The sequence below is a fragment of the Pimephales promelas genome, chromosome 10 (genome assembly GCF_988280905.1).
Source record: "Pimephales promelas chromosome 10, fPimPro1.hap1.1, whole genome shotgun sequence".
In the NCBI taxonomy this organism is placed as follows: Eukaryota; Metazoa; Chordata; class Actinopteri; order Cypriniformes; family Leuciscidae; genus Pimephales; species Pimephales promelas.
This window is the reverse complement of record NC_142778.1, coordinates 17,255,960-17,281,084: the sequence shown is the minus strand read 5'-3', so window position 1 is coordinate 17,281,084 and position 25,125 is coordinate 17,255,960. Positions and strand designations below refer to the sequence as shown.

General features: G+C 38.2%; 1 protein-coding gene across 1 annotated transcript; it reads left to right on the top strand.

Moving 5' to 3' along the window:
• Nucleotides 1-7,939: 7,939 nt before the first annotated feature.
• Nucleotides 7,940-14,014, top strand: LOC120470862 (uncharacterized). Its single transcript, XM_089116648.1, has 13 exons — nt 7,940-8,096; nt 8,213-8,309; nt 8,402-8,511; nt 8,736-8,861; nt 8,994-9,108; nt 9,201-9,263; nt 10,013-10,067; nt 10,246-10,337; nt 10,508-10,625; nt 10,753-10,860; nt 10,950-11,117; nt 11,296-11,460; nt 13,158-14,014. Exons 1-13 carry the CDS (start codon nt 7,990-7,992, stop codon nt 13,355-13,357), a joined length of 1,524 nt encoding a protein of 507 aa, XP_088972774.1. The 5' UTR covers nt 7,940-7,989; the 3' UTR covers nt 13,358-14,014.
• Nucleotides 14,015-25,125: the final 11,111 nt, after the last annotated feature.

Sequence of the window (25,125 nt, the reverse complement as noted above, 5' to 3'; positions counted from 1 at the left end):
GGGCGTGTCAATCAATTTAAAGAAATATTTTATTAACATACATTAATAATCATGAAAAATATTTTTAATTGAACTCTAATGGATTAGGGAATAAGTCTGAGTCCTAAAAAAAAAAATGTTCGAGTACGAGTCAATTCCGAGTCCAAATGCACACGAGTCCATGACAAGACCAAGACCATTAAAATATGGTCTCGAGACCGAGTCCGACTCTCGAGTACTACAACACTGGTTGATGCTGTAACATTTTGTAAATTCAGAGTGTCAGGTGCTAGTTTTTATATTTCCATACTGTGGATTATTCAGATCTTTGATTAGTTGTTACATTGTGCATATTTTTTTTTATGAAATATGCTTGACCAGCTGTCCCCTTTCTAACTAAACACCATTTTCTGTTTTTCAATATACACCAAATTTTGTCACCATTGGTGCCATTTCATATACAAATTCACCATAGTGTTTTTAATTGGTGTTATTATGACATTGGTTGATCTAAATGTCCCTCCACTACAATTGCAAATCAAATTGGAAAAAAGGTTACAATGTAAACATTACAGCTTTGATTATCAAGTGATTATTCATTATTGACTTTTTTACTAATCATCTCTTACCCTTTTTTTCCTAGTGGGAAAACCTGGCCTCCAACCTGGGAGGCTGCCTGACACACTCACACACACACACACACTCACTCACTCACTGACTCACTCACTCACTCACTCATTCTTTCTCTTGCTATTTCTCTCTAATAAAATAAAATCAAAAAAATGTTATGCTGAGTATTTTTCTTTTGTAATCTTAATTTCTTAGTAAAAAAATGCTAATACTGAAATGACATCACAATTTTGAACCTTGCACCTATCCTAGCATGATGCTGTTTACTGTAAGCTGATTTGTGTGCTGGGGAGAGATGGTGGCACACCAGTGGTGGCCTATATCATAAAAAATTGTCCATTTATATGTAAATTCTACCCAATATTCCTTTTCATGAAAATGGTCAGTGACAGCTGTCTTACCAACTAGGTGTCTTTTCCAGTGACTTGACCAGTGTCCTCTCAATGACCAGCAGAGTTAAATTGTATAAATGTAATAATAATAAAGGTATAATATAATAAAGTATACTATTAATAATAATAATGGATCATTTTAATATTTATTGTTTTGATTAAGTATAAGTAACAAGCATTGTTTTAATTAAGTATAAGCAACAATTTCGACAAGCAAATACCAAAAAATAGGTAGCAGCAGTTTGTTTTTCGACTATAACTTGAAAAATCCGCGATGGGACAGAGCTTCAGTATCAGCGACTTTTTATGGGATGAAATCGCTGTCAATCAAAAGGAGATGCGGCAGACCCTCCAATCTGCATGCAGAAGCCCGGAGTCCGGGCCAGCCCACTCCTCATTTACCCCCAATGGTAGGCTACATGTCCGTGGCGTAGGAGGAACATGACCGTCTAGTTTCGAAGCGCTGAAAAAAAAAACTGTACAATGCAGCCCCATTGAAGTCAAGTCAACGTAAGCTGGGATTCAACAGGGATGCACACTCTACGGGAATGTATGAGAAGGAAATCGCGTCGCGACCTGCTGAATTTTGTGGATTCCAAATTAACTTGTCTTTGAGGATAACGTTTTCTAACGCATTTTTTGTCAATACAATGTTTGACCTTTATTTATTTTTTTATTTATTTTTTTATAGGGGAAGCCGAGTTTTCCTTGCAATCTTAAATAAATCTCCACTGCTGACAAAAGAGTTCATGCTTACCCCTCTTTTATGACACTGTTGCATCACAAATTAGGCTGTCTCAGCCATTGTGTAAAGGTGACATCTGATCGAGACACATAAGATGAGTTATAGGCTACTGCCTGTTGTGAAGCTCGAAGCTTATCCATGTTCTTATTCTCCAAGCTTGACTAGGGATACTGTGCTCACTGGCCTCCCAAAGAAGATCAGATGACTGCAATGAATTTAAAAAGATGCAAGAATTTTAATCAATTCCAATAAAAGAGTAGCCTGGGAGCCAGCCAAACTTAGGCTCACCCACAACATTTGAGGTCGGGAAGTTGTGGTCGTTGAGCAGGAACTATTGCTTCGTTGAGCAGGAACTATGCGTGAACCAGGGCGGTTCAGAACAGAAAAAAATACTAAATGGTTCAGAGCTAAAAATGCAACTGTGCAATTTTGAGTAGCCTATGACAACATCAGGCTAATAAAAGTGTGCTCAAAAAATAATTGCCCTCCCCACTCCCAATCTACCATTGTTGACACCTCCTCCTGAGGTAGCGCAAAAACACAAGTCTAGACTGAGTCCTGGAGTTGATAATTTAGAGTGAACTGAGTGAGAGTGTTTGTGTGTGTGTATTTATGTGTGTCAAGCAGTCTTCCATGTTGGTTCTCGTGGTTATAGTAATAGGCTAATGCAAAGATGTGATATGGCACCTATATGGCCATTTTGATCTGAACATTTGTTAAGCTCTCCTTGGGGCTCAACATTACAAAGAGGTATGCTGTGGATGCAGAGACAAGACATCACCCCTGTTCCATCCACTCAGTATCAAAGGTCAGCCAGTGAAACAGGTGCAGGTCCCTGTCCTTATCACACACAGACGCAATACAAACACGTGGCGCAATGACTTCACCTGCTCAGGAAACTCCGAAGTTTTCAGGTCAGAAAGGACGAGCTTTGGTTTACCACTCCCTCATCAGTTATCACCTTCATTATTTCCCCCTTACACAACCAACTCATCAAACACAAAACAAGATTCTCCCGCATAGTAAATCAGATTGCTATATTAATTGACTCCTCCAAACTCCCTCTATCAGAAATGTACACTGATTAGGAAAGCCAACCTCACAGAGGACTCCTCACTCCCTCCTTCATTCCTTCCACCGTCAGGTCGACGATATGACATAGCTAAATGGACCGCAAAAAATGTCTAAAATAATTCATCCCCTCTGCAATAGCCATCCTGAACACTGCTCAGTCAGCTGCTACCTCAACACCCCCATGGATTGAATTATGCATGTTTTCTAAATGTGAGTGGATCCCTGTCAAAGACAAATTTCTCTAACCTTTTTTGAATTATAGGATAAAGTAGGCCTATATCTTATCTTCCACATGTGTTTCATGACTTGTTGGACTTATGTAAAGACAATTGTAATTGTTAAAGCAAATCTCACTTACACATATCATCATAAAGTAAAACAAACATGATTGGATGCACATTTTTCACTTTGAGACCCCTCACAATTAACCAAACTTGTATTCATGTTGTATGTTTAGAAACTGTGTGGGCAGATAGTTCGAGAGCAAAGCATGGTCAATGTGATGAGGTTTTAATAGACAATGATGGACTTTTTTCCATGAGGGAACGGAATGGGCCAGGGACAGGCTATTAATTGTTGAATGATTTTAGGACTTATGTTTCAGAAAGCCAGAAAATCAGAAAAAAATGTTTTTGTTAAATAATCCTAAATGTGAGCCTATATCTACCACATAATGAATACTACAAGTAGGCCTAGTTTACACCACTTTGGGTTACACAATTAAATGTTATTATTAAGCCAATATTATGTCTCATTTTGTAAAAAAAAAAAAAAAAAAAAAAAAAAAATATCATCTGAAAAGGCGGACCAAAACGAAACTCCTAATAATTTTGTCATCTTGGTCAGATATTCCATATTCAAACAACACATAGCCGACAATTGCAGAGATAAAAAAAAAACAATTCTTATAATTAGTAATAATAATATTAGGAAGATGATGTTGCCATTGCGGCGAGACGTCATATCCTCTGCAGGCTACACCTCAGAATTGCGCCTTTTTGCAGTCATTGCGACGTTCACATTCAACAGGTCGGTATGTTCTATCTCTGGCTGTGTAATTTGTATTGTTAATTTCTTCGAAGCACCAAATAAAGTTGCTCATTACCTAAATATTTCTTGACATTAGTGTCGGTTGCATCATGAAAATTAATTTGTGTCTGTTATGCTTTTGCAATTATGTAAATGTTGTCGCAGATTTGTCGCATGTTAGGTGTAACTTTAGCTGATTGCGCGCGTTTAATCAGGTTTGGTCGAGCGTTTGTGTCTGATTGCTGGAGTTTCTGAAAGGGTGTCAAGTCATGTTTAAATTTTTAGCATTTAAAAAAAAAATGGCAATGCCTATGCCTACGCGCTACACTTTGACCCCAAAAAATTCCAAATCGGGGATAAAAAGTGTACTTTAACTTTAAACAAGAATGCTTATTGAGCGATTTGTTAGTCGGACGATTAGATTCATGATGTTACGTGGATCTTTATTCCCTCATTGTTTTGATTACAATCGAACTAGTTTCACTATTCTAAAAGTCATTTTAATGTTTTTTTTTTTGTCTTTGTTACAGATCATTATTTCAAAGATACCTTTAAAAAAAACACGAACAAAGGCACTTTTAAGAGCCATTCTCTCTCTCTCTCTCTCTCTCTCTCTCTCTCTCTCTCTCTCTCTCTCTCTCTCTCGCACACGCACACGCACGCACACACACACACACACACACACACACACACACACACACTCCTGTATTTTGTGTTTTGTGTGTCAATTGTCCAGCCATGTACAAAAAAAACATGCTTTTTGCGGATCCCGCTGAGGTCAGGGACCACATAGCTGCTGAAATCAGTCATGAGCTACTCCTTGAGGCCCAGGTGAGAGAAATTTTTATTAGCTTACTCACAATTGTATTAAATTACAAAACAAATTGCTGTTGTTTGAGTAATCCAATGAAAAATATAAGTTTACAATCTTGATATTGTATCTGAAGATGTTGCTGTCATTGTCATGTAGGCTGCAATGGGAAACCCTTCCGTTCCTCCGAAAAAAAAAAGGAGAAAGAGAGCAGCCACAAATCAAGTGGTCACAAGGCGACGTCAAAAACGTCACAAAACACCAACACATGCATCAGGTTTGTTGTGCACTGCACTGTTATCATGGTTAAATAATTAAGATTATAAACAAATTATCTGTGGGTTGAAATATGGTGTTGTTAACCCCATTTGACAGATGGAAATTTGGATTTTTTGGGGGCAATTATAAAAACTAAAAAATGTATGATGCTTCAAGAGTCTGATAGAATGGATAACCCAAATTATTTGCCTCTGCAGCTTCTGTGAACCCAGTGAGTGAGGAAGTCCCGATAGAAGGACTAGAATTGACTGCAAGTCTCGGTGAGTATCTGTATGTCTCCGTGTGTGTGTGTATTCATGTTTATATTACATGGTGTGGACCAAATGTCCCAACAAGTATAGTAAAACCTGAAATCACCTACATTGTGGGGACCAGCCAGCGGTCCCCATGAGGAAAACAGTGTATAAATCATACCAAGTAATGTTTTTTTGAAAATGTAAAAATGCAGAATGTTTCCTGTGATGGGTAGGTTTAGGGATAGGAGCAGGGTAAGGGGATAGAATATACAGTTTGTACAGTATACAAACCATTGCGCCTGCTTGTGTGTGTGTGTGTGTGTGGTGGGGGTGGCGGCAGCGGCTATCACTTTATAATGTTGTTTTTACTGTAATACATGGACAAGTCAAAAAAGCATTCAACCAACTGAAAGTTCCATGGTCAAACTGAATTTGAATTATGCGTCCCCAAAACAAAGATGGTTAAACAGTTGTTTTATTTTTCAGAAAATAGTCTTCGAGAATTAAGGGGTACTCTTGCCTTTCTTGAAGTTCCAGTGGCAACAGCAGACACAACCTGGACACAACGTCAGGTACTCGCTGGAGCAAGAGCTAGGGAAGCAAGGCCAGTACTCCTTGATGCCAAACTCTCGGCACAGAGAGTATTAAGGCAAATATGCCAGAAATGCCATGAGGTGCAGGCCGTGATTCGATGTTTGGAGTGTGTCCCTCTGGACTTCGAATACCTCTGTGGCAAGTGTGACAAAGAGGTCCACAGGAGGCAAATCTTCCATGGCAGGATGGCAATATTTCATGGCTACCTAGAGCCTATTCCACCAACAAAAGCTGTGGTGGTGGATGGAAATGGACAGCCTCACTTTTGTGAGCAAGGTATGTTCATCCAACATTTTCCATAAACTAGTTAAGAGTAATTCCAAAAAATAAATAACATTTTTCTGTGTTGCAGTATGTCAGTTGCCTTTGCCCTACCAAAAGGGATTATGTGGATGCACGGAAGAGACTGTGGTCACCAATGGGAGGCAGATATCACTGGTCACCATGAATGGTATGTTCTGGAAGTCCTACTTTTTGTTTCAGTACCAACTTAACAGTTCCAACTTAACGTCTGCAAGCATAGTAAAGCAGTTTCACTTCATCATTTGACATTTTAATGTCAAATGCCATGTCAAATGACTATTATCAATCCCCTTCACCACAATTGTGTCTATGAAACATCCTTAATTTAATGTAGGGATGTCAACGATTAATCGACAATCGATTAATTGTCGATAAGAAATTTAATTGATAAAACTTATCGATCATCGATTAACCATGCGCGTGCGTGCTCATGCGCGTGTGCTGCTCCACCGCGAAACATGTTAGCGAGCGTGCCGAGTTTTGTTTGGGACTATTTTATGCCTTCATCATAACAATAAGTTGGCATGTGCATTCACAGCCTTTTAATTTGTGGAAATGTAAATTGTAATAGTTTATTTTGTTTAAGTGACACCAATCTGTATCTGCTTTATCTCATATTGGATGTATTTGGTTAAGAATTGACACTAAAGCGTGATCTTTAGCCCGCGCTGCTCAAACGACATTCATACGGCTCAAATGACAATGATCACATTACATAACATTTTAAAGAAAACAATATTGTAATAAAACACTGTGAATTTTTTGGTTTAGATGCCGTGTCACGTTGTTACTGGAAGAGCGCGTCCACAACATGAGTCATTCTGAATGGCACGTAACATTAGGCCTAGTTCAAGTTCACTTGTGCATTCACGTCATTTTGTGCAGATATAAATAGTACTATTATGTTTATTTAGTATATCTGATTAATCTCATAGGATGTGTTTCTTTGAGTTAAACAACACACTAGCAAAGTGCTCAACGGTTATTTAGTCAGCGAGCACCGCTCAAGCAGAATGCACGACTAATAATAACCGTGATTAATTTGGGACCGTCATATCACATAACATGAGAACACTATTTTATTAGTTCATTGAGAATTCATTGGGTTTAGTTGCTGTTTTCAGTGTGTTGTTCCAGGAAGAGCATGTCCACAACAGTCACACATTCTGACAAGCACATCTGAGGCGGTTGGTGACACGACGTTGTATTTGTCGTTTTATTTGATTATTAAATAATTAATGTAATTATCAATCACATCGATATATTTTACAATCCTACCAGCCCTTTACTTAGATAAAAAAAAAAAAACATTCTCTTTAATTTGGTGATGAACAGCGTTTTGAGCAGCATTTACAGACCCTGTCCAGCTGTTGGCTATATGACAGAGCAGACACATATTGCAATATTAAGGCTAACGATTAATCGATCGTTAATTTGAACGACGACCGATCATGGGAATATGTGAAAATTGACATCCCTATGTGTTTCTTTTTTTGACAGGACGATATGAGGTGTCTTTACCTCGAAAGGTCTGTCCAAAGTGCAAGACTGAATGGACTCCAGGGGTAAAAGACCTTATGCAATATAATTATTGGCCAAGCACCACAAACTGCCAAACGTTGTATGCATTTGAAGTGTTTGAGGCTTTCTCTAACATGAAACTGTCAGCTCCCTCGCTTTCAAGACATGCTTTTTTAAAGCTGTTGGAGCACCAGTCTGTTCAAGGAGGAAGGGTTAGTCTGCCTGAATCACATTGTAACACACAATTATGACTGTATTTGTAATTTTGTGGGTATGTTTTTTTTTTCTTCCTCTAAATCCATTGTTTGTTTTTTCATTTCATAGATGGGGAAAATCTGTGCGGATATGTTTCAAAAGAGCTATTTTGAATATTGCCTATGCAAACATTCAGAGGACATGATGTCTGAAGTTGACTCTTTTTGCTGTCCAGCCTGTCAACCTGACATGTTGGCAGTGTGTTGTGATGGCAACCGAAAACATTACCGCTTCCGAAAATCAAGAGGGTATGTAATGTCTCACTTGTTTTTTAACAAGAACATTGTCATTGAAATAGTTGCATGTAGAGTAATGTGCATTTACTGCATTAGTTAAATTAGGTATATTGTGATCATTTGTACAGAACCGAGGAACCGTCTTTATATGAGGGCTTGTTTATAGCCAAAGATGATGAAGTTCTGACCTTTCTGGAGAAAATCAGAGGAAACAGCGGGGCAAGAGTAAGTTTGATTCTGCATACCATAATCTGTTTATTTATGTGTGTAAGATGTGTGTGTATATTTGTTGAAATGAGTAACTGCTGACTTCACAGGCAAATGACAGTGGGACGTGTGGGGTGTCGAGGTTCAAGGCGAGTAAGGAGACATCCAACAAATCCTCCTCAAAAATTGATGAAGAGGGCATTCAGGTGGCAGTTTGCAGGTGTGTTCGAATTTCAGGAGAGTGTTCCTGTACAGTGTCATTCATGTTGTGGACACTAATCTATTTATTCACCTGAATGTCATTTTTTGATGTAAAGTAAAAACAAGAAATGTGACTGTACGAGAGAGAGGAAGAAAGTGTATGTTAGTGTGTGCGTAAGGATTTAGAGCAACTCTTTTTGTGTATGTTGATCATTACTAAACTCATTGTCTCTTATCAATCAGACACGGGATATTATTGCGTGCCCTGAACCACTACTGTGGAGAAATCTTCGCATATCCAATGTTTATCCAAAAGGACATGGCAGAGAGGGCAAATGTTACCTTCTTCGCAATGGATGTTATCTGCAGGTAACTTCTCTTGGTAAACCTACTGTATATCAAATGACGCATACCTGAATGTTTTAGTCTGAGTCGTAGTTTTCGATTGATTTCCAAGCAAATTGTGTTGGTAATACCAATAATGATGCTCTTGTTTTCTAGGTACTGGCCCTACCTAAGCAAGGTGGCTGATAATTTCACCGATATGCAGCCGTTGATGGAAATGAGGCCATTTCTGAGTGTCATGCACGCCAAAGCGCACACCGCAAAATGCGAGGTACCTGAAATGACTGTAAATGGAGTAAGTTTAATATAATACATTACATTACACTTTTACCATTAGAAGGTAATGATAAATCACTGTTACAGGTGAGATGGGGTGGCAGGAATCAGGATGGAGCAGGGAACACTGTCGGAGAGGAAGTTGAGCAGGTTTGTTATTGCTGACTTAGTAACTATGTGGACATAGGAGACTTAACTGATACATGTGAGATAAGCAGAGTGTGAAGGATAAAGTACATCAGGATATCAAACAAAGATCTATGCTTGTTAGAATGGCCATCAGCATTTTCTGAACTGCAGTTGCAACACCCATTTGATTATGTCTGAGTAAAAAGTGAAGTCAGCAGTGTAGGTGTATAGATGTTCTATCATTATTTCAAGCTATGTTCCTTCTGAGCTGCACCATTTAAAGGGTTAGTTCACCCAAAAATGAAAATTCTATCATCGTTTACTCACCCTCATGTTGTTCCAAACCTCTATGTGTTTATTTGTTCTGCTGAACACAGGAAGATTTTTTGGAAGAATGTTTTAATCAAACAGATCTCAATCCCCATTGACTACCATAGTGTGTATTTTTTCTTACTATATGGAAGTCAGTGAGGATTGAGATCTGTTTGATTGTTGGCTATGTCACAGCCCAGTTGGCTATGTCACTCTAATATCCAAGGTTGTTCCCAACTTAGAAAATTCAGGCTCGATCTTGCCAATTTGGTTGTGTATGGAGACCACTGAAAGGGTGTGTTCGTTTTAATTTCCATGGCATTATAAGGGGAGAGCTAATTGACGATCAGATATTATTAAAAAAAATACTAATAATATGGATACATGTTTTGTGTATTTTTTTTTTTTTGTGTTAAGTAATGGGAATACATTAATTTCTGTATTGTTTTTACATGTAGGTAAACAGCTTCCTCTCCAGGGCAGCTCTTGTCACGAAATACATGACAAAGGCAGGTTGGTATGACATATTACAAACCATACACCGTGAGGAGGTATTTCTGACTTCTAAAATGTCATTTTCATGTTTTCCTCTCACTAAAGTAATTGTTGTATTAAGTCATGTCTAACTGCAATGGTATTTCCCATTTAAACTGATCCAATCACTCATGCAGATTTATGTTTTTTCAATCAGGGAGAGAAAATATGCTCACTCAACAGGCCATGGGGTGGAACAAAAAAAAAACAGCAAACCTTCACAAGGTATTGGCCAACAGATACATCAAGGTAAGGACATTTTTCTATGTTCCTCTGGCCAGACACAACATACATTTTAATAACAAACAGCGTAGCTGGAGTCTGGCCATCTGTAATAAGCTCATTCATACACTGATTTTTAAACTGTAGATTAATGAATTTCTTGATCCCGAATTTTTGTGTGTGTGTGTCATTTAAAGATCTCAGAGAGGGCAAAGGTGGAAGCTGCCAGCTTCAGTGATTTCAGCCTGAGAAATGGCATCACTGAACAAACAGCACAGCAGTGGGTGTGTGATGTTCAGGAGTGGGCAATCACAGGTAAATCATGCACAGTGCTCGGACTCTTCAGAAATACAACTGTTAGTTACTTTGTTCAAATATGAACTACATAAGGTGATCAGAATCTTTCAAATGAAACTATCGCTTGACTGTGTTACCTATTCAGAGCCAGGTAGCACAACACAACAGGGAGCAACAGAGGATCTCAGGGCTGAGATAGAAAGTATCATAGTGTCCCTGCTACGCAAGAAGCAGGACCTCTATCGTCAGCATGGTTGGTTGACAAATATTGAAATGGCACATTGCAAATGCAAACAAACAAAAACTCTGTTTTCCTTAGAGTTTTATTGTTTCACTTTGCAGATAGCAACCAGACCAGACAAAGAAAGAGAAGAAAAATAAGAGAATTAAAAAACAAACTAAGACAAAAGATTGTACTCTACAATACTATTGCAGAGGATACGATTGATGGGGAATTGGCTTCCAATTTGACAGAGGACTACATCCTGCCTTGGGAGAGAAGTGAGGATGGTATGGTAGCCTATCTTGACATGTTTTCTAAAATGTATGCCTACATGCGTATGGTATAGCAATGACAAACTCTCTCTATCTCTCAATCTGTCTATCTATGTGTATGTTTGGGTTTGTAACTTAATTGTGAATACTAAATCACTTTTTTCATATTTCCATCAATTCCCTCTACCCATAGGCCACTCCTTCAGATTAAAACGGTCTGTTTTTGACCAAACAATGCTAATTAGACGGCTTGAGGAAGAGCAGAGCATCCTTGTGAAGGAGATGTCTCAGCACATCACGTCTCTACGAAAGGAGATAAAGGCAGTGGATAAGCTTAAAGAGAACATCAGAATGGGCTGCCGCTGTAAGTGAAATTCTGAATTTTTTTTTTTTCCTCACTAAATTAGTCCCTTTCCTACTGCTCAACTCACCTCAACTTGATAACAGTAATTTCCTGTGTATTAGCCACATTGTGTATAAGCCGCAGGGCAGTGTTTTATGGAAGTTAAAAGAAACAAAACCATATCACTTCCATATTAACTGCCCCCGTGTATTAACCTAATAGCTGAAGAAATTTTGCAAAATCAATATAAACTGCGGCTAATAGTTGGGAAATTACGGTTCTCTGGTTACAGACGTTTTGTTTACCACTGCATAAAAGTACCATTTAATGTAATTGGTGGCTATAGCGACACTGAAGTAAACTACCCACTGAAGTAAACATCACCAACGTGGAAAAGATGGTAACAGCAATGACTATAGCAGATAAAATCAACAGCATTCTGTATTCATCACAATACAGGCACATTTTTGGGGAGATGGCAATATTTACTCTTAGGCATAAAAAAAAAAAAGTTTGGTTCCGGTTGATTGTCAGTTCAGGTCATGGGTCGGTAGGGATTTTTTTTTTTTTATAATTTTTTTTTCAGTGGCAGCAACGGATGGGTAGGAAATTATTCAGGGCTTGACATTAAAGGGATAGTTCACAAAATTATTTTTTGATATGTTTTAGCTTACCTCAAGGGCATCCAAGATGTAGGTGTTTTTGTTTCCACAGTATTTTCAATTTTGATATTTTTAGGTCAAACCTGTGCTCCGCTCATGTGTGTAGATTTTTCTGCGCGAGCGTCAACAGCGCAACCTTACCATCAGTAATACAGTAGGCCTACATTTATTATCCACAATCGATCGCAACTTGCAATAAATGTAATAAAATCAGAATCATTCTCTCGGTTAAGTGATTCCCTAGTTATTTTTTGGTTTTTTATTGATGTTCTAATCCGGCAAAAAAAGACAGAAATGACAAAAAAAAGACTTGTATAATATGTATTATAGTTCAGTTTGACGAACGATATCTGCCTCGTTTGTTTATAGCATTGCTGGAGGACAAGATGCATCTTGCATCGCGTGCTGTACAAAAACGTAAATTTGTACAGCACGCGTACAAAAACTTAAAAAAGACAAAAACGTAAATTTATAGTTCGCCTCAAAGTTTTTTATTTGTGTATTTATTTAATTTTTATTATTTCTTCCCCAAGCTCATAAAATAAATTTGGGTCGTAATAATTGACAGGGTCGGTCGGAAACCGGAAACAAACAAATTTTTTTTTTATGCCTTATCAGCCGTCCTGTCCGTGCTAACACTGACAGATAGCTGCTGAGGGCATGCTCAGACATTACGATGCTGGTGATAACAATGACAACTTGGCAATCTCCAATATTTACATATCATCGTTGTAACCTCAACAGAGGTGTAACCAAAAGTGGTAGGTACAGAGTGCTAAAAAGTCATGTTGAGCTGGTACCAGTCTATTTGTTTAGTTTTGTCCCACTGCCATCACACCCATATTAGTCATACTCCACCCTCACACTTTGTTTGGTCTATCCTCACCTCAACCCCACCCCCCAGTAACCACAGTATATGACAATTAAATGTCCTTGTTTCACTTGTTTAAGATTTCATGCAACAAACAACCAAATGTTTCTCTCTATGTGGCTCTACATGCTATGATTTTGGGACAATACTTGTAATTCTTATGTTTATGTATGTTACAGATTTTGGTGACATGTCAGAGGATGCTGCATCTGGTTGGAAAAGTGTCCTCATGCGGAGGTCCTCCATACTGGGGAGTTTATTCCAAAATGCTGTGAGCACGTACAGGGCTATAGTTGACGACCTCCAGATACAGGACACAGAATGCAGTACGGACACTGATGACGAGTATGACCTTAGTAGTCCAGAGTCAGAAGATTAGGAAAGAGACCACTCTATGTTTTGTTTTTAAAATCTGTCAACTTTGTGTTTTATTTTCCTTTTTCTTTTCTTTTTTCTTTTTTTTAAAGCCTAATCCCACTCATAGGATCTCATTCATGAAACGTTCGTAAATATACAAGTACATATGTGAGTGATTTGTGCGTAAAGAGACATTGCAGAAAATTCTTCTCCTGATTCACAACTACTTTGAAAACGTCAGATTACACAGAAGTGTGTGTGTTAATGAATTCCAATCAGTTGTAAATGGGACGTGCATGCACGCTCATTCTCTCAATTACCATAAATCCTGCAGATTAAAACCGACTGACAACTATATATGGGCATCATATTATGACACCAAAGGAAGGATTTCAATGTTACGTCAAAAGCTTTTTATTATCAGAAGTTTATTCAAAACGCCACATTTTATTTTCAAGCGTACATAGTGGTGTATCGGGTCCTAAAAAAAAAAGATTTTTTGAGGTAATAATGCTTTTACCTTAGTGCTTAATGGAAAAATGCTTTGCAGCACATTACAGATGCAGTTAATGGAGTTTCATCTGTTAATCGAACAGTCCCAGAAGTGAAAAGAAAATGGTTCGACATGAAGCTTGGCTGCAACACTTATTACTTGCAGACTAGTTTAAAAAAAAATTGAATAAACAGCTTGAATATATATATATATATATATATATATATATATATATATATTTTTTTTTTTTTTTTTTTTAATATAATAAAAAAAGACTTGCGGACTTGTGTTCCATTTGCAGATGCTATTACTGGCTCTCATCATAAAAGTAAAAAGTAAAACCGTACGTAATTACTATATATATATATATATATATATATATATATATATATTTATGATGTGTAAACATGTACCTGATTAAGGTGAATTTTAAAATGCTGCCTTTCAAAACGTTCTAATGTTAAACGCACTATTTACGCGTGGCAGGGAGCAGGTGTAGATTTCTTTCAAAAAATTTACGCCAGAACCACTTTACACACGATTTACAATTTTTTTTTTCTCCTCGTGTCTCATGAATGAGACCCATTATGTTCTGTTTATGTACAAATGAAGAGTTCAGATGCAAAAGCCTCTAAGTGCCATTTGAAATTTTCTTCTAGAATGATCATTTTTATCAAGCTTGTATATTTAAGTTCAGTAATTTCACTTAAATAACAATTAATAGGTAATTATCATTGCCATTTAAGTGAAATCACTGAACTTAAATATACAAGCTTGATAAAAATGATCATTCTAGAAGAAAATTTCAAATGGCATTTAGAGGCTTTTGCATCTGAACTCTTCAAATGTACATTTACACTGTAATTACACTTATACATAGCCATATTCTACTGCTCTCCATACTATTCATCCTGAAACATACACTTATTCTTAATACTCATAATGTTTCTGCACTACAATGGTACTGTTACCACACTGCACATAGATGTACATATGTCTATATGGTTCATACTGAATATCCATATTTATTTTGTTTTTCTTACACTGCATACACATTATTCTTACTACTATTATAATGTTACAGATACTACTTTTCACTTATCGTATTGTTCATGCATTGTTCATATTACATAGCCATATTCTGCTCTTATGTGGTAACCGCTAATTCACTGCACACATTTATAGTTCATTTTCATTATTCTAAGCCATGTTCGGTAAACCAACTGTATACTTCTGTCTACACTGCATTATTGTCCTGTCTACTTTGTATATCACAATGCTTGTTTCTCTGTAAGTTCGTTCCTTCTTGACTAGTTCACATGATGTTTTGTGGAAATTGTATAGAGGATAAATTGTTATGGTCTTAAGGAAATAAATAGAAAATCCACCTTGAACATGATTTCCCGTTATCTCAGAAGAAATGTAAAAGTCTTCCTACTTGAGTATGGAAAGTGTGTATTTTTGACAACTCTGTCCATGAGTAATAAATTAAAAAAATTAGATGCCCGCACTCTGCTATTTCTCTCATACTTTTATTGTGCAAAAATGCAGGGTCAAAACGTTGCAGCACAGTATTTATGGGAAAAATAGCAGAGTGCGGGTATCTCATTATTTTAAGTTATCCAGCCCCCTTTTGCCCAGCACCGCACATGTGGGGATGAGCACACTACCACTACTGCTCAAATAATAATCCCTTGTACAAGCATTCCATGTTTTTAATGTTGCCTACTTTAACCAGATCAAGTATATGACTATGGATGGATTGCCTGTTTTCTGTTAATGTGGATTGTGCATAGGCTTAGGGTCACTCTTTCGCCGACTAAATGTTCATGGTAATCCATGAACCTAAACAATAACAATGTCCTTTTTTAGACGGTGACTTTATAGTCCTATTGGGTCCATGGGTCCATCACATGATTTCTGTAAAAAAAAAAATAAAATAAAATAAAAAAAGTAACGCCATGAAAATTAATTATTTTGAAATTAACTAACAAAATAATTTTTAATTGAGTGGAACCGGAGTTTGTAGTCCTTGTTTTCCCCACGGATGAATCGGTGGTGGCATTACAAATTCACTTTTAATCTATTCAAATAAATGGCTGCAAAACATGATCAAACTGGATTTTATTTTGACAGGTCGATTGTAAAGTCGACCAGAAGCATTAGGTTTCCAAATGAGCAGACAACATAAACCAACATCCAGATCAGGCTACTGAGGGAATCTGTGTGTCGACCATGGAAGGTTAACATGATCAAACTGAATAAATTATAGCACAGTGCAATAGCGCCATTGTTAGACAGTTGACCTGAAGTATTAAAGTTTAATGAGTAAACATCAAAAGCAACTCATAGAACAAGACCGTGGGTCCACCACAGATCCATTCCAGATCAGTGGTAATGTCGCAAGAGGCACAGCATTTCTCTGAAATGTAAAGATATCATGGCTGGCTAAATGGAAAACGTGATCAAATTGGATTTTTCAATGACGGGGCAAATGTTGATTATACCAAACAGTCGACCTGAAGACTTGATTAATTATTTAATGATTAAATGAGCAAACGCAGTAAAACATCCAGATTCCAGTGAGTAACAGAACTTCGGTTAGGCTAACAGAATCAAACTGAATTTGTATGATGACAGGACAATAACAGAGGTTAACGTCATTATGGCTTTTATTGTTGGAAAATAAACTAATTAATACTTCAAATGCTGCATTTCTAAATGAGAAAGCACGTCCGTTGGGTGAGATCTGTACTCCGTCACTCAAACGGGTATCCGTGTGTGGACCACGGAAGATGAGTGTCATTGACTTGCGCTGGAGTTATCCGTGGTATCAGCACAGACTCACTCCGTGCCGCTATCACAGATTTTAGTTCTGACTGAGAGAAATAGGTGTAAACGCCATCAAACTGGATTTTATGAGGACGAGACAAAACGTCAAGTTAATTACATGCCATTATTGTAATAGATTCGACATAAAGCTTGAGTTTCTAAACAAGCCAGCCACATTCACGTCCACGAGGTCAGGTTGTTGAGGTCCGTGGTGCCATCACGGGACATCGGTTAGGCTAAATGAACTGAATATGGCAAGACAGTGCAACAATAACAATGTCATTATGGTTTTTGATGTTGGAAAATAAAATGTTGCGTCTCCACGTCCGTTGGGTGAGATCTGTTCTCTTTCATTGAAACGGGTATCCGTGTGTGGACCACGGAAGAGTGTCATTGACTTGCGCTGGAGTTATCCGTGGTATCAGCACAGACTCACTCCGTGCCGCTATCACAGATTTTAGTTCTGACCATAGCCAAGCGAGCAATAGGTGTACGCCATCAAACTGGATTTTATGAGGACGAGACAAAACTTCAAGTTATTACATGCCATTATTGTAATAGTCGACATAAAGCTTGAGTTTCTAAACAAGCCAGCCACATTCACGTCCACGAGGTCAGGTTGTTGAGGTCCGTGGTGCCATCACGGGACATCGGTTAGGCTAAATGAACTGAATATGGCAAGACAGTGCAACAATAACAATGTCATTATGGTTTTTGATGTTGGAAAATAAACTAATACTTCAAATGTTGCGTCTCCAAATGAAAAAAGCACGTCCGTTGGGTGAGATCTGTTCTCTTTCATTGAAACGGGTATCCGTGTGTGGACCACGGAAGATGAGTGTGACTTGCGCTGGAGTTATCCGTGGTATCAGCACAGACTCACTCCGTGCCGCTATCACAGTTTTTAGTTCTGACCGTAGCCAAGCGAGAAATAGGTGTAAACGCCATCAAAATGGATTTTATGAGGAAGAGACAAAACGTCAAGTTAATTACATGCCATTATTGTAATAGATTCGACATAAAGCTTGAGTTTCTAAACAAGCCAGCCACATCACGTCCACGAGGTCAGGTTGTTGAGGTCCGTGGTGCCATCACGGGACATCGGTTAGGCTAAATGAACTGAATATGGCAAGACAGTGCAACAATAACAATGTCATTATGGTTTTTGATGTTGGAAAATAAACTAATACTTCAAATGTTGCGTCTCCAAATGAGAAAGCACGTCCGTTGGGTGAGATCTGTTCTCTTTCATTGAAACGGGTATCCGTGTGTGGACCACGGAAGATGAGTGTGACTTGCGCTGGAGTTATCCGTGGTATCAGCACAGACTCACTCCGTGCCGCTATCACAGATTTTAGTTCTGACCGTAGCCAAGCGAGAAATAGGTGTAAACGCCATCAAAATGGATTTTATGAGGACGAGACAAAACGTCAAGTTAATTACATGCCATTATTGTAATAGAGTAGACATAAGCTTAGTTTCTAAACAAGCCACATTACAACGTCCATGAGGTCGTTGAGGTCCGTGGTGCCATCACGGGACATCGGTTAACTGAAACAGACTGAATTTGTATGACGGCAGGACAGAGCAATAGCTGTAATAAAGAGGTTAACGTCATTATGGCTTTTATTGTTGGAAAAGAAACTATAACTCTTCAAATGTTGCGTTTCCAAATGAGAAAGCACGTCCGTTGGGTGAGATCTGTACTCCGTCATTCAAACGGGTATCCGTGTGTGGACCACGGAAAGTGAGTGTCATTGACTTGCGTTGGAGTTATATCCGTGGCCGCATCACGGAATTCGCGGCGATTCCGTGATGTTTCCACGGATTTTGAGTTAAGGGCCCGTGGACATTTCACGGAATCCTGTGAGACCAGGTTGCCATGTAACGTTCCACCCATAACCGTTTGTTTCTTGGTCTCATGTTTACTCTATGAATTATTGTACCTTTCACAGCAACACCCGGAGGGTTTGTGCTCTGCTTAATAATAGTCAAATACTGACCAAATCTGTTTTTTAAAAACCGTCCATTGGTAAGCTCATGTACACACGCTCCAATCAAATGGCCGCTCGGATCCTCACACAGAAACGCACGGCTCCTCCCTTCACTCAGACAAGGCTTGCAGAAACCAAGCAAAGGAATCTGGTGTTCCAAACGATCAGTCCTTCCAGAAAAACGCAGAGTTTTTTTTGTGATTGTTGCGGGCAAAAATCCTTGATTACGCGGCCCGTTTTCTTTAAAAATGCGATGGAATATGCGGGATATTTATGCAATTTTATGCGCTGAAATTGCGGGAACTTGAAAAATTGCGGAAACTTGCAAAAATTGCGGGAATTTGCAAAAACTGCGGTTTGATAAAAAAGAGGAAAAAAAATGATTCCGCCAACACCCTGTTCTCACTTAGGCTACTACCTTGATGTAAAGAGTCATTTCTTATTACTTCCTTTGATAAGCAAGCATACTACATCATAGAAAGTGCTGGGAATATTTAATTTCTCATCATGTTTTATTTCAGACTATAACGAGTGTAAATAAGGTGTGGCCTCTTTAAGAGCTGCGCGCTCCCTGTTGAATTGTCTGCAGTGTTATATGTACGCCTCAAACACCCCATGTGTGCGGGTAATTTCTGTTTGATGCTAATTCTTTTATCTTATGTTGTTTATTAAGTAACGATGTGACGGTAGAACGTGTGACAGACAGTTATACGAGTTCGATTTGTGAGATGTCAATCGCCTCCGTGAGTCTGTCTGGCCTCTGCAATAACTTCAGCTGTGAGCTATCCCGTCGCCGTCGTGTAATTGCGTCACTTCATAACATTCCCATGGAAACAGGGGGAAATGGCTACTTTTGCGTGAAGCAAACGCAACATTTTTGTACGACTTTTTTGCAACGAAAATGCGAGGATTATGAAATCATGCAAACCCCGCATATTTTGCACGGAAATCGGCAATTTATGCGGCGAAAGTGCGGCTTATTTGAAAAAATGCGGCCCCCGCATAAATATGCGGACTGTGGCTGATTTTGCATTGAATTCAGCGATCGCATAATCACGTTTTTCTGGAGGGACTGGAAGTACCTTGGACACCCGTGCTGCTTGTTTGCCCTTCAGATCCTTCGGGCGTGAAGGTGACTTGGTTTGAGCTCGACCCTCTTTCTCCAGAAAATCCACAAATTTCTCTGTCTATAAAGAAAAACATCCCATCAAGTTTAACCAATCTTACAACTTCAATTTCAAATTTATTATGCAGGCAATGCACAAAAATCTGGTCTCCCGACTGCCATGCTTTATGCGCATCCAAATCATTGTACCAGTCTTTAAAGTCTTTGTCAAAAGGTTTTAAGTTATTTTTTACATTGTTCCAAAATACCTGCACTTAATCCAGTTAGCAATTCAGAAGATCTAACATTGTACTTGTTAGCCGCATCAGGGCTGGGAAGCCTGAATGGGTAAGTTGAATGAACCACCTTGCCGGCTTGGTGTCTGTAGGAAAATAAACACACGCTGTGAGACAGGAGTACTGGCTGCAATCTCCGGCAAAGTTTACTTAACTCTCAAATTTTCTTATCTCTCAATGTATTCACAACATTAACATCTTTGCTTTTACATAACACATATGTTTTACATAACACATTCCATTAAAAAAATGAATGTTTACATTACATTTTCAATAAAAGCTTTTCCAAAAAGTTACTTTTGTCTGTATTTGAAGAGTTCAGATGCAAAAGCCTCTAAATGCCATTTGAAATTTTCTTCTTTAATGATGATTTTTATCAAACTTGTATATTTAAGTTCAGTAATTTCACTTAAATAACAATTAATAGGTAATTATCATTGCCATTTAAGTAAAATTACTGAACTTAAATATACAAGTTTGATAAAAATCATCATTAAAGAAGAAAATTTCAAATGGCATTTAGAGGCTTTTGCATCTGAACTCTTCATTTGTTCTGTAACACATTATAATCACAATACATTGAACTGCTTTAATGGTTTTAACATCACCATGAACATTAATTCCAGATTCACACTGTCACATAAATAAATCTCGTATTCAGTTTCACATAACCGCATCTTGTACATGTCGCCATTTTGGCTCTAGCTCACGCTCACGTGGAACGCCATTTTGGCTCGAGACAACTCTAGATGCCAACTCGCTTAAATATTACCATTCAATCACAATACACATAGAAAACACATTAGAAACATTCCGAAACTCTTTACACATGAGTATTTTATCTCACTTCACCTCAATTTCACATATTTATCACTCGTGTGCAATCCAATATATCACTCATTACCACTGCATGCGTTTTAATCAAACTACCCAGACAGCAAACTGACATTGAATCAACGTGGAAACGACGTCTCTCATGACATTGAAACAACGTTGATTTTGGTCATCGAATTAACGTTGAACCAACGTCAGACGCGGCATTCTTCAAAGCTAATGAAAATCGAAAATTGGTTTGCTTTCATAACGTTGAAACAACGCGTTGATTTCAAGTTGATTTTCCGTTAGTTTTGAAAGAATGACGCATCTGATGTTGGTTCAATGTTAATTCGATGAGCAAAACAATGTCAGATCAACGTTGTTTCGATGTCATGTTTCCACGTTGATTCAATGTCAGTTTGCTATCTGGGTAACAGTCTTTTCAGTAACACATCAACAATCAACATGCTTGAAACACAGTATTTAGCATCAGTTTTGACCAATTTATAGATCGTTTTTGCTCACCTGTAGAAAAATAAGCACACGCTGTGAGACAGGAGTACTGGCTGCAATCTCCGGCAAAGTTTAATTCGCTCTGTGCACAAGAAAAATGCTAACTTCCGCCTTGAGGGCGGATGTTGGGTACTTCGGTTCCGGTTGCCGTTGTTTACATCAGTGGACCGGCTATCTAAAGCTTAGTTATCTAAATATATTTGTCTAAAACTATGTTCGTTTGTTCACTGTCAAGTCAATCAACACAGTTTTCACTCATATTTGGTTGGAGCCAGGCACTGCTGCATTGTGAAAAGTAAACAATATTTCACATCTGCTTTTTGTCACTGCACCCAAGCAGTCGCTTTACAGAGTGGAGCGTTGTGTATCCATGACAACTAGAAGGACGTTTTTAGGCTACTAATTATTTCATTATATTATACCCTTTAACTGGGAGAAGCCCCTGGGGTTAGAACCTATTTTGCAAGGGAGACCTGTTTAGAAATGTGTGAAAGCAGCCTAACTAGATAACGAACAAACCAAAGTCGGATACCTTTACTCCCTGTATGACATGTATAGTGGTTGTCAACACTGATCTAATGACATTCTATATAGATCAGTGGTTGTCAACAACATAGCCTCAGAACATCATAAACAAAACAATGGCTAACACAAACTGTTCTGGAAAATGCACAAAACAGTTACCAAATAGCATAGCTTGAGCACGTAGCATGGCAACATTAATGTCAGAGTGATTCCACGTGTATTTACCGTATGTACACGCCGTCAAATGTCCGAGCGAAACAAAACAAAATGTAGATCTACATCTGGGGAGCGATATTTTTTCCTAGTATGGTAGGAGTGATGGGTAGGTTTAGGGACGGGGTTGATCAGGTCATATGCAATATATATATATATGAATATATATTACTGTATATATATTATATATACAGTAATAATGTTAAGTCAACGGCATTCATAAACACGCTGAAAAGAAATTATGCGTGTTGATAGCATGCCAAAAATATGTGATACGTGTCATACATACGCAATTTCATGAGATCAGTCTGAGCATGGATGTTGTTGTGACTTAACGTTCCCTTCAAAATTATGCAAATACTGAGAGATGTAATATTTAAACCCCTTCTCTCTTGCTCTGGGGAGCTGGAGAAAAATCATTAGCCAGTCGATGAACATAATCGACAGTAATATTCGGCAAATGTTCAAGACATCTGGAGAAATATACATCCTCTACGTCGTCCATCAGGCTACCGGAAACTAGACACCCGGTTTCGCAGCCGGAAGTAGCATATGCTAACGTGCACATAGTCCATTAACTCTGAAGCAACCGGAGCAGTACCGTCACTTAACAGCGCTAACGCCCTCTACAGGAGACAATAATAATAGCAACCTTTTCTTTACATACCCCAAAGATAATGATGAATTGAACCAACCATTAACAAATGTAAAAGGCCCACACATTTATTAATAATACACAATTTTTTTTTTTTACTCCTTTTTATTTTTAACCTATATACTGTGGAGTGCAAAAAGGAGTATGTTGCCACAGGAGTATGTTGCCACCACAATACAAACGTTTCAACCAACTACATATTCAATTGTATCATCATTATTGTACCACATAAGATATGCAGTTTTTTGATAGCTATCTTGACATAAATCCAACATTACAAAGTTCACTCTTTGGTCCATCAGTGGCTGACAACAACTCATGCATTTGTCGTCTCCAATGACAACCCAGTAATTAAATCATCTTGTCAAAAGTTCTCCCCCTGGAGCTCTCCTGAGTTCATAAGAACATTGAATATGTTATAGTCAAATTGTATCCCCCTTTACTGCAATTCTTAACATACTCAGTTACATCTTGAATATAATTGTATAAACAATTATTCTGCCCATCACAACAATGTACTCAGTTTTCATAGTCCAAAAAATAAATAAAATAAAATCTTTAACCATACACAGAATGTAATTGTAATTTTTAAACCCCTTCATGGGTAGATGCAGTGCTGTCGTTGCTAGCCATTGTGGATTATCTTGTAACTGTCACAACTGTACGTCTTAGGGGACTGAATAAGATGTATTAACTAGCTATGAGACTTATACCACTATACCCCCCTTTTCAGAGGGGACATAGATTGTGTCAAGGCCTCTCGGTGCTCCTGATTAACAATAAGAGCTTGTTTGTTGTCTTTATCCACACTCCTTCCAAGCCCAGACACCTGCGAGATAAACTTAACACAACAAAAGGCCTTTGATTGGGCTCTCATTACACCCCCAAGGCCTGTAAGGCCCCGTCCACACTACTGCGTTTTCGTTTAAAAACGGAGACCTTTTGCTACGTTTGCACCTCCCGTCCACACTAAAACGGGAAAAACGAAGACCTAAAACGGAGAAGTTTAGAAACGATAACGCAGAGGCTTACGCTCGGCTCTATGATTGGGTGTCATCAGTCATGACGTGTCCTTCCCTGATTCGCCAACCACTGTTTACACCGGCACGCGCATGCCCAGTGTTGGTGAATGGTCACGTGATCTGCTTTTTTTTAGTCGTTTTAATGTGGACGGAGATCAATTCTAATACGCAGACAAAACGCTGGTGTGGACGGAGATCGTATTCGTTTTAATTCTCCGTTTTTAAACGAAAACGCAGTAGTGTGGACGGGGCCTAATTTCCAATAAAATCAGAATACCAATAATGGCCCCAACTATTAATATTACATACCAGTGATCAATTATCCACTGTATTGCCCCAAATGTAGTAGTAGCAATATTTTTCCCTATTGCAACAACATTTTCCACAGTCTCTTTAACCTTTCTGCCAACTATTTTCCATCCTTGAAACACTTTATCTTCTAAATGCTTAAAATCTTGTGTTGTCCATTGCCTGTACCCTGAATTAGTTTCAGCATATTGGAGTCTGGCTACTGCCCAATACAATGGATACGGCGGCATGCATTTACCTTTATCTTCCTCATCATAATCTATTTTATTATCCATAAATATGGGTTTATAAGATGTAACTTTATACGCCAACATCCTATTAATTCCTTGATTAATATCCAATCTTCTCAGGTTACTGTCTATTGTAGTATTTAAGTAAGCCCATCCTGCATACACAAATGACTTTCTCCCTTCAAAATAATAAACAGTCCATAGACCGCTGTCAACAGTCAGTTCTTCCTGGTCATTCAGTATGCCACTGACATTAACTGTCATTTTGTATTTTGGTTAAGGCACAGTCTTTTTATTATGATATTCAGGAATTTCTTTAGGAATAGCCCATACGATTCTACTATCATTTGCGTATCGCATTCGTACTATCGGTAATGGGTAATAACCTCCTAACCAGGTATTTTTATATTTTATTCCCATTCCATTATGAGTTTCCTTGTTGCCTACTTTAATCTTTTGAGCTTTCATACTTTTCACAGGGGGGGGGGGGCGGGCACAATCTGAGATGTTGCAATTGTTTCCTGATGAGTTGATCATGTTAGGGGGGGGTCAGGGGGTTTCTCCCCCTGAAATTTTTTACAATTCTGGCTCCTAAACATACCATTTCAATGCAGTTTGGGAGGGACAGAAATACCTTAACGGAGCTAGCAGCAACCCTCCTCTATCTGAGGACTAAGTTAAAGTATCTTTTTTGTAAGTTTATGTAAAAGACAGGTTGATGAAAGAACTGTAAGCTCAAATTCAAAAGCTTTTGAAGTCTACTTCATTAAAGCATATTTACACACAC